Consider the following 18,587-nt stretch of genomic DNA (forward strand, 5'->3'; position numbering starts at 1 on the left):
GACACTGTCACCACACATAGTATATGGCGCCCAATGCTGGAGCTTCATCTCAGTCTGATCAATATCACATGCCTCAAAGTCTTGTGATGATCATCTCAAAATCATTAACACTGCGAGCCGTCAGTTCATATGCCCAACAACAATCTCCCCCAAATATATAAATTACACATGCTGGAAAAACCGGAGAAAATAAACAGTTGACTAATTCACCGGTATGAAAATATAAACAATGGAAACTTTCTGAAAATAAGAACGTGATAGTGAGGATGATCGTACATTGGTTTTCATACCTGCCAATCAAGCAGCATGGCTTTTGATTGGTTGCTTTTATTGTTTATTATTTTAGTGGCGCGTTGTCAATAAACTAGTGCACAGTTTATTAGTTTCAACACCACATCTAAGACATAATCACACATTTTTTTATAATCTTTTGACAAAAAATAGTTCATTCAAAATGTTATACAGTCAGTCTTTGTTCCTGCATTTAGCTACTCATTTGCACAGAGACATTATTTATTTAAGTTCCACTATTTTGCATTTATATTTTGCTTAAAGAAAATTAAGTCTACTTTTAGGACCTTTAAGATTTTTGCGTAATGACATTATTTTCACGACAATTAAACACAGTAGGAAGATTTTGGTATTACAGTACTGAGAATTTTTGAGGGGAATGTGTTCAATTTTCATGGAAATAATGTCAGTGCAAAAAAAAAAAAAAAAAAAAAAAATATATATATATATATATATATATATATATATATATATATATATATATATATATATATTAATATTGGCATTCTGAAGGACATAACTTTATTGTCATTATGTCACAGTGCATAGACAAAAACCTGTGTACCATAAAAAATGCCTATGTGAATCATAAGAACACAAAGAGCATAAAGACTATTGGAACATGTAAACGTTTACAGTGCTTGTTTAGAGTGGACCGCATGGCTTCAAGTGATATTTCATTCAGAGATTCAAATCTTTCAATCCAAGGTTGTGTTGTCTTGGCCCGGGACAGTTACTGGCCACTGGCAGGGCTCTTGGGGGAATTTGCATGGGTGGAGGGGAGAGAACATGTATTGATCCAAAGGGTCCAGAGGTTCCTTGTTGAATAGCCTAGAGTACACCAAAAGACAAAGTAAAATCACAAAGTCTTTTCTTGGATTGGCTGATTAGCAGCACCTACTCGACAAACTCTGTAGTAAATGAAATATGATTATTTACTGTACACTGTGCTCTCAAACGTATGGTCAAACCATCATACAGTTCGGAAAGGTTTTGAGTTTCACTCACAAACCGAATATATAGCATGTCGAGTGAAACTTGTGAAAGCACAAAGTAGTAAACTGATGTGGCTTTTCCTCACAATTACAAGCCGTGTCAGCAGGAGGCAGTCCAGTCTTATCAGTAACCTTATAAAAGCTTTTTTATTTAACATGTAGAGGGTCCCCTCAAGGGGGCTGCCATGTTGGGATCACATGACCAGCCGAATACTACTTGCTTAATCTCAGTAACCACCATTTTATTGGACACTTTAGCTCATTGATTAAATTAATTATGGCTGATTTTGAATAGTGAATTTCTACAACAGCATCTTTAACTGAAAACTATTGCGTTTCAATGATGCTTCATCCACACCACTAGGTGTCACTGTAAGTCCGTGACAACATGAACAAAAACTTCCTGAGTGCACATTTAAAGCTACTTTTAGTATCAATGATGCAATATAATTAAATCTAAATATCTGAATATACAGTTATTGCAAATATCGATGAATGCAATTACTTGAAAATAATTCAATGAATTAATCTGCATATCATGTAGCCTAATTCATTTGATTTAAAAAAATTAATCGATTGATTAGTTGTTGTGACACGTAGTTACATTTTTGGAGATTATGCTGGAACCAGTGTAGGTAGACATAGCCTTCACCGTAGGTTCGACGCAGAAGTGTAAATTGGCCTTAAGAAGCGTTGCTGATTTTATTTACCAAAGTAAATCCCCAACAGTGAAAATCACTTACCACTGGTTCATAGATATCACATTTGACCTCAACAGGAACTTTCATCTCCAGTTGGTCATCAACAGTGGTGTGTGAACCCGTGCAGAAACCCTTGCGCTTTTTCAGCAAAAAAAAAAAAAGATTACTACACATGCAGACATTTTAAACAATTGCAATTGCAATTACAAATTAATTACAAAACATGCTCAAAGAGTTTAGATTAGAAAAGAAGTGTTTCTAAATTTCTTTCTTTGATTAAAGCTTTTGAAGTAATGTATATTTTAGCATTTCTGGACTAACCCCATTTCCTTACATTGCAAGTGATTCACTGTAACCTTGATTTTGTGCTTTTTTTTGACTAAATGGTAATCAATATTATGCCACAAATGTTGTTAATTAAGCTTAACTAGTACTGAATACAGAACATTCCCTTAAACTCTACCTAGGAGGAGCTAGGAGGGTGTGATAATTTTATGCCTAAAACATAAAAGTGAAATGAATTGTAATTTTGAAACATATGTTTAAAATCATGAGCACTCACATGAGATGAGGACTTTAGCCATATCAGTAACCTTATAAAAGCTGTTTGTTCTACATGGGGCGGGGGTGCCTCATGGGGGCAGCCATTTTAGAATCACATGACCAGCTGAATACTACTCGCTTAATCTCAGTAACCGACTTGTTATTGGCCACTTTCACTCTTGGTTTCAGTTAATCATGGCTGATTGTGAATAGTGAATTTCTACAATGCTATCTGTAACTGAAAACTATTGATTTTTAATGATGCTGCATCCACACCACTAGGTGTCACTGTAACACCCTGTCTACCCAGGACACATGCTTTGCAATAAACGGGTGTCTCGTTCCACTTTGTGCTGCACATGCTGATGCTACTACACAAATGAAATGGTTTAGAATGTTCATGTCGACACGTCCAGTGTAGACAACCTCAAGCCGTTGCGGCACGCTGTGTCAACGGATGCGCCCGGTGTAGGCAGGGTGTTAGTCCAAGATGACACGAGCAAAAATTTAATGAGTGCACCTTTAAAAGCTTAAAATCTGCACTTTTCACAGAATTACTTTGGCATTTATGTTATATAAAATAACAAGATAAGGCCTGAAAATCTCTGTGTCACAATCAATCGTATATTAAATGAAATCGTATCAATCGTATTTAAAATGAAAGCTACGCACTTTATATTGTTGCCATAATAACCACATTTCAAATGATAATTAAAAGAATCACGACCTGAAGCATGATCTCTGTAATACAACAAAGATAAAAGTCTCATGTCTGCTTATATATATATATATATATATATACACACACACAGTATAATAAAAACTATTTTGTGAATAGTCCACTTTCGGTATCCGCGGATCCTTAAAAAGTCTTAAATTTACTTTTTAAAATTTAAGGCCTTAAAAAGTCTTAAATATCTTAAATAAATTACAAGAAGTCTTACATTTCATTTGCTGAGGTCTTAAATTTTGGGGCGTGAATAGAGGAGACACTTAAAACAGCAGAATCTAAAATCATCTCTCTCTCTCTCTCTGTATCTCTCTCTATCTATCTATCTATCTATCTCTCTCTCTCTCTCTCTTGTGCATTTAGTAGCTGACGCTTGAGTTTAGTGTGAGCGTTTGCAGAAAAGTGCATTTTTACTGAACTTAGGATGTTACACATGTATAAACCTTCATAAACCTGTTAATCCGAAATGCAAATGCCATTATTTTGCGTCTCTAAAAGTCACTCCTGTTTATAATCAACAAAGCGGTCAATGTTATAATTTGCAAGCATGCAAGTTTGGAGCAGTCTTGACGCCTTTCAAATCGTTGCGCTTCCTTATTTTACACTACCTTTGACAGTAATTGTAAAGCTAACAGAACTACTCAGCTGCAGAGTTTCACCTGTTATATCTCTCATCTCCATCTCTCTAGATCTAGGGCTGCCAACGCAATTGACACTGTTCTCACGCTCTCACGACACACGTCCCTTTTCTCACGCAGTGATAACGTCGCGGAGCAAAGAGGACACTGACAGCACACGGACAAGACAGAGCAGCCTGCATGATGCTGCGAGTCATTCAGACCAATCGGGGAAATCAGCAGCACAGCGTCTCTCCCTCTCCTTCTCTTTCATAATTTAATCTGTTAACATTTTCAATACATCTTTTCAACTTTAAACGGCCATTTTTAAGGTAACTGATGAGTTTTTATTTGAGATATTTCACTCAAAAATTTAAATTGTCATCACTTACCTTCATGCTGTTGCAAACCTATATGACTTTCTTATTTCAGTGGATATCAAAAGGAGATATTAGGGAGTTTCAGTCACCATTCACTTACACTGAATGAAAAACAAGATGCAGTGACAGTGAACTGAGACTGAGACTATACATTTCGCTTAACATCTCCTTTTTTGTTCCATGGCAGAGAAAAATTCATTCAGACTCGAGGGTGAGCAATGATGACAGAAATTTCATTTTTAAATGAACTGCCCTTTAACTACCTGTTAAAGTATGTGTTAAAGGTATCTGCCAAGAAAAAAAATATAAATGTTATTCAGCATATGCTAGACCTTATTGACAGCAGCGGTATCTTTGATGTTTAATGACAATGACAACAAGGCTGTGTGGGATAGACGTACAGTCTTTTCGATGAGATGTACTACAGTTTAAAGTGTTTTTGGATCATTCCGTGTACAAAACATTGAAAAAATATCTTTTCAAGGACACTCAGTAGACAAAAAACTCCAGACAACATGAGTTGTGGAAAATCAGATGGGATATTGGGGCTTTTTACAGATTTATACCATGCATGCCATTGAAGAAATGGTAAATCTATCCCTCACAGCTTCATTTCCATTCCCATTAAAAATCAAACATGGCACTACTGTGAATAAGGTCTATAGACCAGTCCTCTTGTTTACAAAAATGTCAGCGCATGCGCAGTAAGTGGTGGCAGAAAGCCCGCTGATTGTTGGGTTAGATTTCACAGATTAGAGGATTAAACGAAAGTATGACACAAAACCATCATAAATACAAACATATTCTTAGCGATACAGTTACTATAATGATATGAGTTAATAACAAACATGTAATCATGTTTGCTATAAATTTATGCTGCGAAGTTGTGAGTTGAAATTATCTCCTGTTGATGATCTTGAAGCCACAGCAGTCAACTAGAGCCCTCGGAATAATTTTTCAACAACGTAATCAATAAACGTTTCTTTTTTGTGCATGGTTTTTGCCACCACTTCCGTGTTTGACATAAGCGGTGATGTTGCCAAAGCATCGGTCTATTGCGTCACGTCTTGCTGGAAAGCAAGTGACTAAAGTGAAGGGTCACAATATAGGCTACATACTTTAGGCTACGTGCATTCTTAATGATTTCATTTAGAGTTTTAATGTTGTATTAACTTATTAACACATGAATGCACAATATATATATATATATATATATATATATATATATATATATATATATATATATATATATATATATACATATATATATATATATATGTAAAAGAGACATTCAAGTCGCCTCAGTTTTGTATTTACCAGCTAATTAATTAATGTGTTTTTGGGGTTTTTTATTGCGAAAGTGGTCTTCAATTTTTCTTTTATTTGGCCTTAAAAAGTCTTAAAAAGTCTTACATTTCATTCCTTCGAACCTACAGATACCTTGTGTATAACGTGTTATAGTTTAATCATTTTTAACAAAACACACGTCATCAATAGTTGTGGTCCTTTTAGTTTTCTATTATTCGGCCGTCATAGCAACAGTCACACTGCAAGACTGTGAAACAAAATTTCAGAGGGTAAGTTTCATTGTAAACACAATTGTTATAGGTCTGCATTTGTAGTTTGTAAAAGCTCGTTCCAACGCACAACACTCTTTTCTTTCTTTTCCATATCTTTATTGTGTTGTTAAACTTACCCATAATCCAACACAATCCAAAATAAATAAACATATTTAAACAAAGTGTGTGTGGTTGAAAACCATGTGCCTACTACCAACACCAACCAAACTTGCTACACCTGCAGCTTATTTTTAACCTAATTATGTGATGGTGATGTGCAAGGCTCAGTATCTGTACAGAGTGCAACTCTGCACACCAGGTAAAGCAGGAACTGCAGCAACGATCAAAACAAATTATGAGAAATCATATTAATAAATCATCTCATATTTATGCAAACACAAGCAAGAAGTTATAAATTCATAAACAGAAAATTGCATCAGTCACAGGCTGTGACAACAATTAAGATTGCAGATTTTGCCTTAAGACTATAGCATTTTTTTCCGATTCGCAAAATTGGTCTCAGACAGCAAAATTGTGACCAAAATCATAATGTGCATCTGGCTTTAGTCTTATTTTAGTTTTTATTGATTTGAAATGAGTGCTTACAGGGGAGTCCTTGATCTTGCATTGTGTGAAATCAGTATCAGTCAAGTTTTTCAGGCAGTCCATCTCTTGAATGGTGAACTCCACAAAGTAATCTGGACCCTCATTCCACTGCAAAACACATGCTTAGCTCATTACCCATGTGTGCTTGGCATAACTCATCGATCAACTGATTGATGGATGGATTTTTACATACCTGCATTCTGGCTGCTGTTATATTCAGCAGAGTAAAGTAATGTGGAAAAGTTTGTTTGTTGTTGAATTTCTGCAGTGCCAGTTTTGTGGTCTCAGATATAACCGGATCATCTAATTGCTCTGCGGTTGGACAGTCAGGGCAAGTATCTACTACAGTTCTCGCTGCCACTGTAAAACAGTGATGCAAAGCAGGTATGAGGTCAGTCTTTTACAGTTTTAAAGAGCTTGTTTTGGGCTCAATACAACTCTGACATAGACTTCCATTTTAAGTGCATAACTGTAAAGAAAACTTTTCTTTGTTTTAACAAACTAAGATATGAGTCAAAATCATATTCTGAGGTAATCAATAGCATGTCACAGATGATCTTGAGTTGTACTGAACCCAGAACTTTCCTTCAAGCTAATGGTGGTTCAGTCTCAGGCTCAGCACACCTTGTTGGATGGTGCAGTTATAATTGTGAACTTTGGCGCTGCTCTGAATGGTTACAGATGCCTCACACGTCCCAAACACCTATAGTGGACAGGACAATTTAAAGAACAAACTATTTATTCAAACAGGATTTACAGTAATCTCAGTAAAAGACCATAAATTAAAATGAATCAAAGACCATAAATAAAAATATGTCTGTCAGAGGAACTCAAAAATTTGTACCGGTACATCACTAATGCCCTTTATGGCACAGGATTTCCATTTCTTCCTGCTCATCACATGACACTGTGTTTCCAGAATGTCTATGGTCAGGTGTAAATGAGTCACATCTTCTTCCTTTAATATAAGCAAACATTAACCAAACTAGCATGAATTAACTCTTCAAAAATCCAAGCATTGTAATGTTCTGTTTGTAGAGTTAATTGGAAAAATAATCTCTCTCCAGATGTCCCAGATAGTAACAAGATGTGGGCCGAATCTGGCTTCCATTTGGCACTTCTGGTTTGGTTCTGGCAGTGAAGTTTTAACACCTTTGTGTGAAATATCATTTGGCTGAAGTCTGCTGTGTGTCCGGTCAACCAAAAGAAACAAAGCAAAGATGGACATTCATTTGGCTGAACATTGGCTTGAGTCTGGTCAACCAAAACAGGCTGAGATCTGGGTTGAGTCTGGTTTGCCAAATAAATAAAAAGACATGCTGTCGGCTGAATTGTGGCATTAGTGCGGATAAACACAAGCGGACATGCTTTCGGCTTATTTCTGGCTGGCTTGAGTCTGTGTTTACAAGAGATGAGAAACAGTTGATCATGTTCAACCTTTCAATGACCTCAATTGTTCTCCAGTTACATGATAAAATTTATAACAAATATGCCTTTCTATACAAAAAAGTGGTTCAACAATTAAGACATATTACTCAGATTCTGGAAGTACAGTGGCCACTGTTTTTATCCCGCAGTGTAAAGTTAAAGTCGCAAAATGGACAGCTAATCATATATCAGTATTCACTACAGAACTGTCATTCTTCTAGCTTTTGAATGGGTAGAAATACAACGATAAGAACAGTAATACAATATGTACAGACTCATTATCAGCACTTACAAGCATGACAATCAACATCAAGACAAGACAATTATGAATTCCGACAGAGTCTGTTTAGAGTATGGCATTTTGAAAATGAAAATTCTCTCATTATGTACTCACCCTCATGATATCCCAGGTGTGTATGAGTTTCTTTCTTCACAAGAACACATTTGAAGAAAAATAGAAAAATTTCTTAGCTCAGTAGGTCTTTAAAATGCAAGTGAATGGCGATTTCTAAAAATCACAAACAGTCAGCATAAACATCATCGATACGACTCCAGCTGTTAAATTAATGTCCTCTAAAGTGACACAATCACTTTTGGTGCGAAAAAATATAAATATTTAAGTACTTTTAACTTTAATCCAATGCTTCAAGAGAGGATGGAGTCCAAGTGGTCTCTCGTGTGACGTTTTTGCGTTGCCATTGATACCACCTTCTCCACTCGGTTCAGACATCCAGGATGAGCACACAAACGTACCATTGTGAGTAAAGAAACAGATAAATACAGATCTAAACCAAAACCAACCAAGCTACTGTACAGCGTTCCTCCTCCTCACTTGTAAACAGCGCTGATCTTCCGGCTGTGACTCACATTCTTCTCGCGTGTTTCAAATGCCAATGAGATTACGTCAAACGCATGTACTTCTGCCGACTGGAAGCATGATTTAGAGTTGAAAAAGTACTTAAATGTTTATATTTTTTGCACCAAAAGCGTTTTTTGGCGCTTCTGTCTAGGGCTCTGTCCAAGGCTCTGATGTTCGTTCTTCTGTTGTAAATAAGCGCCGCTTCCGAATTCTTGTGTGAACTTGCCGACGCGCTTAAATGTTTATTGCCCATAGATTAGGACTAAAATATTCACAGTTAATGTTTACATGAGCAAAAGGTTTCTTTTGTATCTTAAGTTGCAGAGATTGGTATTGTATGTGGTCAATAAGGTTGTTTTTTTGTTTTGAATTACTTGTTTTGTGTGTTTACCTTCCAAAAGACAAAGCTGGCGCTTGATTGATGATTATGAGTGTGATGGGGTGGTCTATGTTCCATAAAAGTGTGTTACCTCAACTCCCTCAAATAACACAAGCATTCAAAAGAAGCGCTCCTTTGGGGTCTGACGAATCACAACACAACAGCACATCTGTATAGCCTCAAAAGTCTCCAGATGCAACTTCAACACCATCCATGATGCAACTAAGTCCTATTATGAGCTGAGTTCCTGCTAAGACTTGATGCTGTGATTCATTCTCAAGATGTAAGATTTTTTTTTTTTTTGCTAGTTTCATAACATACATTCAATTGCCATCATATGTTCAGTAAAACTCATATACCAGACACAGTAAATTATTAACTTCATTACTCTGTTAAATGTTTCAGCACTGCTATATGAGATAGAAAAACAGGAAATAATGATGGAGCAAAGAAGGTACCAAATGAGTTGTGCAAGATCAGCAGTCAAATAACATCACAGAGATCACAGCTGTAAATTGTTTGGATCAAAGTGTCTTCCCTTTGAGGACTTTGCTTCGATCCAGTCCAGAAACAAGAACAGTGGTGGGTAACACTGTCAATTACATACATTTGCATAATTCTGTTACTTGAAAGTCTGAATCTGATTATTAGTCTTAAATGTATCAATCACCCACCATGAATTTATGAATTATTAAAGTGTTCTCTTTTACAGTAATAATAACTTAGTGTGTGGGTGGTGGGCGATTTCCTTTTGAATCTTTGATTGAAAATCAAATCTGGCAAGTTTTGTGCTAGTGCTTGGCATGCACTAGTATTGTTGGCTTGATATTGCCTTCCTGTTTTTACAAAACTGCAGGTACTAGGGTCGCTGCCTAGCGTTGACATAAAGGACACAGTCTGGAGAATAATGAAGCAGACCATAAAAAAAGATTTAGCATAAATGGTCAACTGGAGAGGTGTGAATAGGAAGAAGCCTGGATCTTAATAGGGGTGTGATTGGTAAGTATATTTGTTGTAAATATTTCTGGAATTAACCTTAAATATAGAACCTTCTTGACATGAGATTGTTCAAATAAAAGTTATGATGGAGGACCAGTCTTTGGAATGTGCTAAAGACCTTCTTTATTCAAAGTTAGATTTCATCCGCTGTACAATTAAATGTTTCTGTATTTTCACTAATCATGTATGCTCTTCTCAAAGGCTGTTATAAGTAATCTAAAGTGGTGCCATCTCACAGAGGCGCAAAATCACTTTTTCGGACTTTGACTTCTACTGTTTCACGCTGGTGGAAAGACATTCCTAAAGCCACCCGAGCAGCTGATTCTATAGCTACTTTCAAGAAACATGCGGAAGCGGCTGTTTTGACTATTTCTGCCTGATGTCTGGAAATTCTGGCACATTTTAGGTCAAATTACGGCTGCATGCTGGGGGGACAGAATAAGTGTGGCTGAGTTCTGGCCTCTTTCTGAGATTGATACAGATTACATTCGGTAAGTGGATTGTGGGCCAAACTCGCAGGTAGAATGCAGCCAGATCCGGGCCAAGATAATTTTGCTATCTCAGGTGCTATTTGGTGAAAAATTAAATAGATTTTGCCATGTTTGTGTCATTGACTTGGTTCTAATTTTTTGTCTAAAGCTTTTAATGTACTCAAAAATATAATTTAAAAAAATGCAATTAATAGAGACAATGACAAATAATACACCTCTTGATGAACATGGTCTTAAATTCTGAATCTTGTATTGATATAAATGGAGCTATTCTGTTATAGAAAACTCAGCAAAAAAAGAAATGTCCCTTTTTCAGGACACTGTATTTCAAAGATAATTTTGTCAAAATCCAAATAACTTTACAGATCTTTATTGTAAAGGGTTTAAACAATGTTTTCCATGCTTGTTCAATGAACCATAAACAATTAATGATCATGCACCTGTGGAACGGTCATTAAGACACTAACAGCTTACAGACGGTAGGCAATTAAGGTCACAGTTATAAAAACTTAGGACACTAAAGAGACCTTTCTACTGACTCTGAAAAACACCAAAAGAAAGATGCTCAGGGTCCCTGCTCATCTGCATGAACGTGCCTTAGGCATGCTGCATAGAGGCATGAGGACTGCAGATGTGGCCAGAGCAATAAATTGCAATGTCCGTACTGTGAGATGCCTAAGACAGCACTACAGGGAGACTGGAAGGACAGCTGATCATCCTCGCAGTGGCAGACCACGTGTAACAACACCTGCACAGGAACGGTACATCCGAATATCACACCTGCGGGACAGGTACAGGATGGCAACAACAACTGCCCGAGTTACACCAGGAACACACAATCCCTCCATCAGTGCTCAGACTGTCCGCAATAGGCTGAGAGAGGCTGGACTGAGGGCTTGTAGACCTGTTGTAATACAGGTTCTTACCAGACATCACCGGCAACAATGTCGCCTATGGGCACAAACCCACCTTTGCTGGACTAGACAGGACTGGCAAAAAGTGCTCTTCACTGACGAGTCGCGATTTTGTCTCACCAGGGATGATGGTCGGACTCGCATTTATCATCGAAGGAATGGCCGTTACACCAAGGCCTGTACTCTGGAGCGGGATCGATTTGGAGGTGGAGGGTCCATTATATATATATATAAACATTTAATGATATTAACTATTTCAATACATATTTAATTTAATCATTTATATCATAATGAAGGGGGAAAAAAGGCCAATACTAAAGTAGTTTAACATAATCTATTATTATTTCTTTAAAAAAAAAAGTCATGAAGCAGTTTTGTTTGAAATTATCATTTATATGTGAAAACATTACTGACTTCTAAATTATAAAATAATTGATAGATATCATGGCAAGGTCATTATACTGTATGAATATTAATAATATTTTGTGTAATAAAAGCTTTTGATTTATTGGAATATTTCATGATATATTTTGAAATATTTTCATGATGTATTTAATTTAGTCAGTTTAGTCAAGAAAAAAAGGTAAATCTAACTATTTTAGCATAATCTATTACTATTTCTTTAAAAAAGTCATCATGCAGTTTTGTTTGAAATTATTAATATTTGAAAATATGAATTTATATATATATATATATATATATATATATATATATATACACACACCCTTCAAAGTGTAAGGAAATATGTTGTTATTATTTTTGCTTAATTGATACACCACTTTTTGAGTTATTTAATCAAAGCTTTGTTGAAAGCGGTTTAAAGGTTTTTCCAAAATGTATGAAAAGACAATAGATCTTGGATGCCTATTTGTCAGTCACCCATTTTCATATTTTAGAACATAATAAATACATCCATGTAATATCTTTAATAATGATTATGATGATAATAATAATAATAATAATAAAAATAATAATAACAATGATAAAAACAACAACTAAATAATCAACACCAGCTCACCTTTATGTGCTGATTGACATCATAAAGTCGGTACAGAGAGAAGATATAGCCCTGTTGTCTGACTGCATTTATCTGCTCCAGTGTCTCCTCAGCTGCCTTCACCACTGCAGTGTCCTGGCATGTGACTGGCACAGGGGAGGTGCTGCCATGCTGCCAGCACACAAATGTGAAAAAGACCAAGAGGAAGAGCTCCATCCTCATCTGTATATCTGGCAGCCTTTTGCAACAATAGAGAACATTCAAAGAGATGGCAGATGACAGTTCGACTCTTACACAAAACACCCTGAACTTTCACCCAGAGCTATCAGCACAGCCTTTATCTATAATCTGTATGTTCATGTCTGCTTAATGGTAAACAATGATGCAATGAAGGTCAATACTACAGAACTTTAGGCTTGAATATATCTGAGCTGCTGTGGCATCCTTACAGTGGCAATATATATTGGCCCCAAAAAGTATTTGGAGGACCAATAAAATCTAAATAGAAATGTTATTGTGTTTAGTCCATGCCTGATTGATTTTAGGCCATCTATATGTTAGTGTGCTCCTAAATAAAATAAAATAAAAATCACTTATAGCAGATATACATAAATATACAGTACTTTTCTTCTGAGAAAAAGAACCCAAAATATTGACAACTCATCTTGCACTAAAACAAAAAGTCCAATCAAATGCTCTAAGAAATGAGGAGAATGCCTCTCCCCCAATACCAACTGCACAAGACAAGCTAGAAGCAAATCTTGATTCATAGCTGTGATGTAATTAAGCCTATTAAATAACAAAATAGTAACATCTGTGCCACAGTGATCTAATTTGGGAAATGAGAATGGGCGGCGAGCGCTCCTCATTGTTGTGCGAATCGCAGTGGATGAATCTTGCAAGATTGATGTATGAGCGTTACCATACCTTCTAGACATGACCAGGTGAAGGCCCCGGCATACTTCACATAAAATTGAAGAACAAATGGGTGTGACTGTAACGATGCTGGCAATGACAGGCAGACAATGATGATGAAGTGTAGAACCAAAGTGCAGTTTATTACTAGAAGCGTGAAAACCAAAAATGTGACTATAAAACATAAACATGAACTTGACTTGACTATAAAACAAAACATAAACATGAACATGAACTTGACTTGACTTGACTTGGCTTGGCTTCCAAACAACGTTACAACACACACAATACCTGACAATGGACAATGGCAAACATGAGGCTTAAATACATGGACAAGGGTAACAAGACAAACAAGTTAACCAATGAAAAGACAGAACTGATAACAAGATAACTAGACAATAAACCAATGACAACAAGACACATGAACATGGAAGGAAACATGAAATCACATGACCAGGGGACCACATGACATGTACAGGAACTAGATTTTCAAAATAAAAAACATGAAAAACATGAACCAACAGAATAAACATGACATATCCCCCCCCCACTAGGGGCGGCTCCCGACACCCCAACACATGAAGAAACACATTAAACATGGCATAATCCCAAAGTTCTGTAGGGAGCTGGGGGGGGGTCTTGAGGCGTGGCTTGGCAAGACAGGGCGTGGAGCATGGGATCAGGGCAACGTCTGTGGAAAGTGGAGCCATGGGAGACTCGAGGGGCAGAGCCTTGAGAGATTTGAGGGGCGGAGCTGTGAGAGACTTGAAGGGTGACACCAGGGAACTTGGTACCCAGAGAGTAGCCGAAGACTCGAAGGGCCAGGGTGGAGCCGGAGTCAGGGAGGACCAAGGTGGCGCCGGAGGCTCGGAGGAGCAAGGCGGAGCTGGGGGATCGGAAGACTGAGGTGGAGCCGGTGGGGCTGAGGACCAAGGCGGAGCCGTAGGGATGGAGGTCACTGGTGGAGCTGAAGGATCGGAGAGACGAGGTATAGCCAGAGGATCGGAGAGCCAAGGCGGAGCCAGGTGACCGACAGACCAAATTAACATGAACCAACAGAATAAACATGACAGTGACTAACAAAATCTGGTTCGTTTCAGTGTTTCGTGACAGCTCGTTAGGGCGAACGTTTAGGAAATCTTCTTACCTTCTTACTGCCATTAGTCCACATCATTGGTAGGTGTGACCTGGAGCTCCACCTACTTTGAGGCTGAAAGCTAATTCTATTTACGTTGTTCAGTCAGTTAAGATCAGTTGACATGAATACACCGGTGTTCAGTTATTTGCAAGCTGGAGCAAACTTAACTTCATCTGTACGATCGTTCACGTAAAGACATTTTCCAAGAACATGTCATGTTATATTTTTTTGTTTAATTAGTCTACGAAAGGAATCAGATCTACTCAGATACTCTTATTTGCTTCACTCATGTGCCTTCTGCAGCCGAAAGCCATTCACACATCTGCCCAAAGTGAGATATGCCTACATTCATCATTCTTTTGTTTGTATTCCCCTCATTAACACTCTTTTATACAACTGTCTTTGCAGTAGTATCAGTGTCATCATAAATTACAAGAACAGAGTGTAACTGGTGAATGTTATGGCCGCGTATAGCGGTTTAGCGCATTAGTGCCATGAATTCAGAATGTAAATAAGACAAACTGTGCATTATCTGCTCTACATACATTACTTTAAATCATCATCAAGTGGTTAAAATAGCTTCTTTTACTGATCTCATGTGAATTCTACTCATAGAATTAGGCATGAAGTCATTGATAACACATTTTAATGTTACATTAGTAAAATGTAAAGTTTTTACATGCTATTGTGTGTGTCCTGCTATTTAAATGCTCCTCTAAATGCCTCCTGCTGCAGTTTGGCCGGTGTCTGAATGTTTGCCAACAGTATACCGTTACTCAGCTGTTTCAAACTCCTTTTTGGCTCTGAGGAAAAAACTAAGAACTTTCCTAAATACTTTATTCTGATTTGCTGGAATGCGTGCATTAAAACCGTTCAATGCACAAATAGTTCCAGTCATTTTTAATCACCGTTCTATACTGCACATACTCTGCTGTCCTTCATTGTGCGAAGCTGCGTGAGTTCTATGTCTCTACTCAAAATACTTCCGGATGTGAATATAGTGTAGCAAGTCTGATGAGTCTCAGAGCCAGGATTAACCATCACATTACAAAACACAACATCATCAGATCATGCAATGCCATCTTCAAAACAACTGTGAAACACTACTGTCACGTTTATGTGTTTTGTTCATGTTTTTTCATGTCTTTTATTTTCAAGTTTAGTTCCTGTTCCTGTCATGTCATGTGATTTCCTGTTCCCTCATGTGATCTTGTCATATGTTTCCCCTATTCATGTGTCTTGTTTTCATTGGTTCATTGTTTGATTACTTTGTTATCAGTTCTAGTTTGTCATTGGTTTAAGTTTATTAGTCTTGTTATATTGTTTATAGTTCTGTCTGTTCATTGGTTGTCTTGTTACCCATGTCTGTGTATTGTAGGTGCTACGGGTTGTTTAGATCAGTGTTACTATCAGAAATAATTAATAATGATTAATTATTAATTAACATTTAAATTAAATAATATAATTTAACTCATTAAATTCTATCCTCGGGGCACCATTCTTTGAGAAGAGAAAAATGATAGCAAGTTACTGATCCAGTCTCATAAAAAAAAAAATCTATTTTGGTACTGAGTATTTTAATTATTAATCAAAATAATCAAAAAGGGGAGGAACTAGTTAAATTATTGCCATACAAATCTAATAGTAATCTAATTACAGTTAGTTTCTAACATCAATAAAATAACAGTATGCTGAGGTAACATGGGAGTTCTTGATGTGGCAGAGGCTGGCTTCAACACAATATTCAAACAAAAACAAACAGGTGTACTTCTTATTATAATATAACAAGATTTATTATAATCAAACAGTAATGAACACAGCCAATACTAGCTGGATATAACCAAAACATAACAAGGAAATCCTAAACTAACAGTGGAGCTATATGCTAGTGTGTGTGTGTGTGTGTGTGTGTGTGTGTATGTGTGTCTAGATGTGGTAACAAAGGAACCAAAATGGAGGATCAGATTCAAAATGGAGGATTAGATCCAAAATGGAGCTGATACCACGTGAGTGTGGAAATGAGTGGACACACAAAGGAACTGAACAAACAGGAGGGAGAATTTGGTACACCAGCCTGAGTCAGACATAAACCGCAGCGCCGCTCACTCAGTGAATATCAGTGAGAGAGAATGAGAGAGAGAGAGAGAAAAGGTGCATGCAATTTAATTGAGGATAACCGCTCGTAACAGGGGGACTGAATTACTAGTCCAGATCACTCAACAAAACAAACATAACATCAGCATTTAGAATCAAATATAAGATCTAGCTGTGCAAGAAAATCACAGTTTCTAAACTAAATCTGCCCAGATATCAAGGCTTACTTGGGAAATCCTGTGTGATTTCAGTAGAGTTGTCCGTTATAATTCCTGTGGCATTGAGCGGTCAGGAGAAACGGTCTGGATGGTCCCTTGTCTTACGCTCGTCAGCGAAAAGACGCGTCTCTGCTTTATTCTTTGGATCCAGTGGTGGAGAAGAATGCAGAAGGTATTCAACGTTGACAGAAAAAGAGGGGGAAGGGAAACTGGTCGCCTTTCCATTTTTTCAAAATAAATTCACTGTTGTCTTGCAGTGAAAGTGAACCGGTTATTATAAGTATACTAGAAGACTTGAACAAATCCAAGTTAATCTTACTCTACCGTGGCCAGATGGTGAGGTTAGAAAAATGTGGTCTCTTTGTTCTTAGTCCAAAAAGAGGGAAAACTCCTTCAGTACTGTACAGTACAGATGTCCCTTAACTGTACAGTCCATGTGTCCTGGGTTAGCATGAGCTTAGTTCCTGGAAGCATTAACAGTTCATAAAGGCTTTTGACACCTGGGCAGTCATAGTAGGTAACATCTGGGCAGATGCATTCTAACTAGGCTAACTAACATAATTTCTATCAAAACATAGCACTTCACATCGGTAAACACATCAAACGTTGCAACAACCCTTTGTAATCCCTGAGTTTTCAATGATTATGAAAAGGAAAATGGGAAAGATTGTTACAGTTAGTAAAACTGTTCCTGGGCAGAGTTAGGAGCAGTTAGTGGTAGAGGGGTAGACAGGTGCTTGAAACGCTGTGCAATGAGTGTCATGGCATCCAGTCTAGTGTGTAGTGTTTGGATGTGTCTGTGCATGGCGTATGCGATATCTGCTGTGATGATCCAACCACTAAGGAGAAGCCCAAGGGCAGTCAAACTGATGGGGTGTTCTTGATCAGCCGATAATTTTCCTATACAATTGAGAAATGTAGTCATGAGCCCAGTCGATTTGAGACTGAACTTTACTAATTTGGTCCCTTCAGCTAGAAGCTGCTGTTGAAGGGTGTCATCAATAGTGAGGTTGTGGCCTCTGAATGCATCCATCATCTTAATCTCTGAATCGTGTCTCTCTGGACAGAGATGGTGGAGGACAATGTTGGCTATATGTAAGTGGCTCCTTGTGGGACCTTCAAGAACACCGTTTGGTTTGGGGTTGTTAATTTAGTGTTTGTGTCATGACGGTCATATGACATTAGGATCTCCGTGGCAGGGGTACTGACAAGCCATCGACTACCAGCTCTTTCTACCCTAGATTCGGTTCCTTTGTCTTTAACAGACATACTAGCCTGGCATTTTTGCTCTGGGGTGTCAGCCCTCAGACCGCACAGGTGGTTGGATATATCTCTGATAAAGGGGTTACTGGGGCAAACCCAATGTATTTCTTTGGTGTTCGTACACATGTTCAGATTGGGAATATGGTAGAGAGCGGCGTCATCATTGTGGTAGGTGAGCACAGGTGGTGTTTTGATATGTACATGTACATTATTCTTCCAAAACCCTACGTTCAATATGGATTTTAGTCAGTAAATGTTCTGTTTCTCTATAATGGGTAAGTAGGGATAAATCCTGTCTCTAGGTTCTGAGGATTTACATGGATGGGGATTGCACTGCCAAGGCTGTATGCCAGATGAATCTAAGTTTGCACAATGGTGGTAGTGGCCGATCTAAGGATTTGTTCAACCATGTTTAGGGAAACTAGGTAGGATGGGATCTTTCCACCACTCAGGCTGTTAACTGAAGTGCT

The 18,587-nt window shown here is 37.6% G+C and overlaps 1 protein-coding gene across 1 annotated transcript; it reads right to left on the reverse strand.

Moving 5' to 3' along the window:
- Window positions 1–810: 810 nt before the first annotated feature.
- On the reverse strand, window positions 811–12,711 carry LOC127438867 (fetuin-B-like). Its single transcript, XM_051694784.1, has 7 exons — window positions 12,511–12,711; window positions 7,267–7,380; window positions 7,047–7,125; window positions 6,616–6,782; window positions 6,423–6,530; window positions 2,030–2,125; window positions 811–1,122 (listed from the first exon to the last, which is right to left on the reverse strand). Exons 1-7 carry the CDS (start codon window positions 12,709–12,711, stop codon window positions 973–975), a joined length of 915 nt encoding a protein of 304 aa, XP_051550744.1. The 3' UTR covers window positions 811–972.
- Between the last annotated feature and the right edge of the window lie 5,876 nt (window positions 12,712–18,587).

Source organism: Myxocyprinus asiaticus, chromosome 50 (assembly GCF_019703515.2).
Source record: "Myxocyprinus asiaticus isolate MX2 ecotype Aquarium Trade chromosome 50, UBuf_Myxa_2, whole genome shotgun sequence".
Taxonomy (NCBI): Eukaryota; Metazoa; Chordata; class Actinopteri; order Cypriniformes; family Catostomidae; genus Myxocyprinus; species Myxocyprinus asiaticus.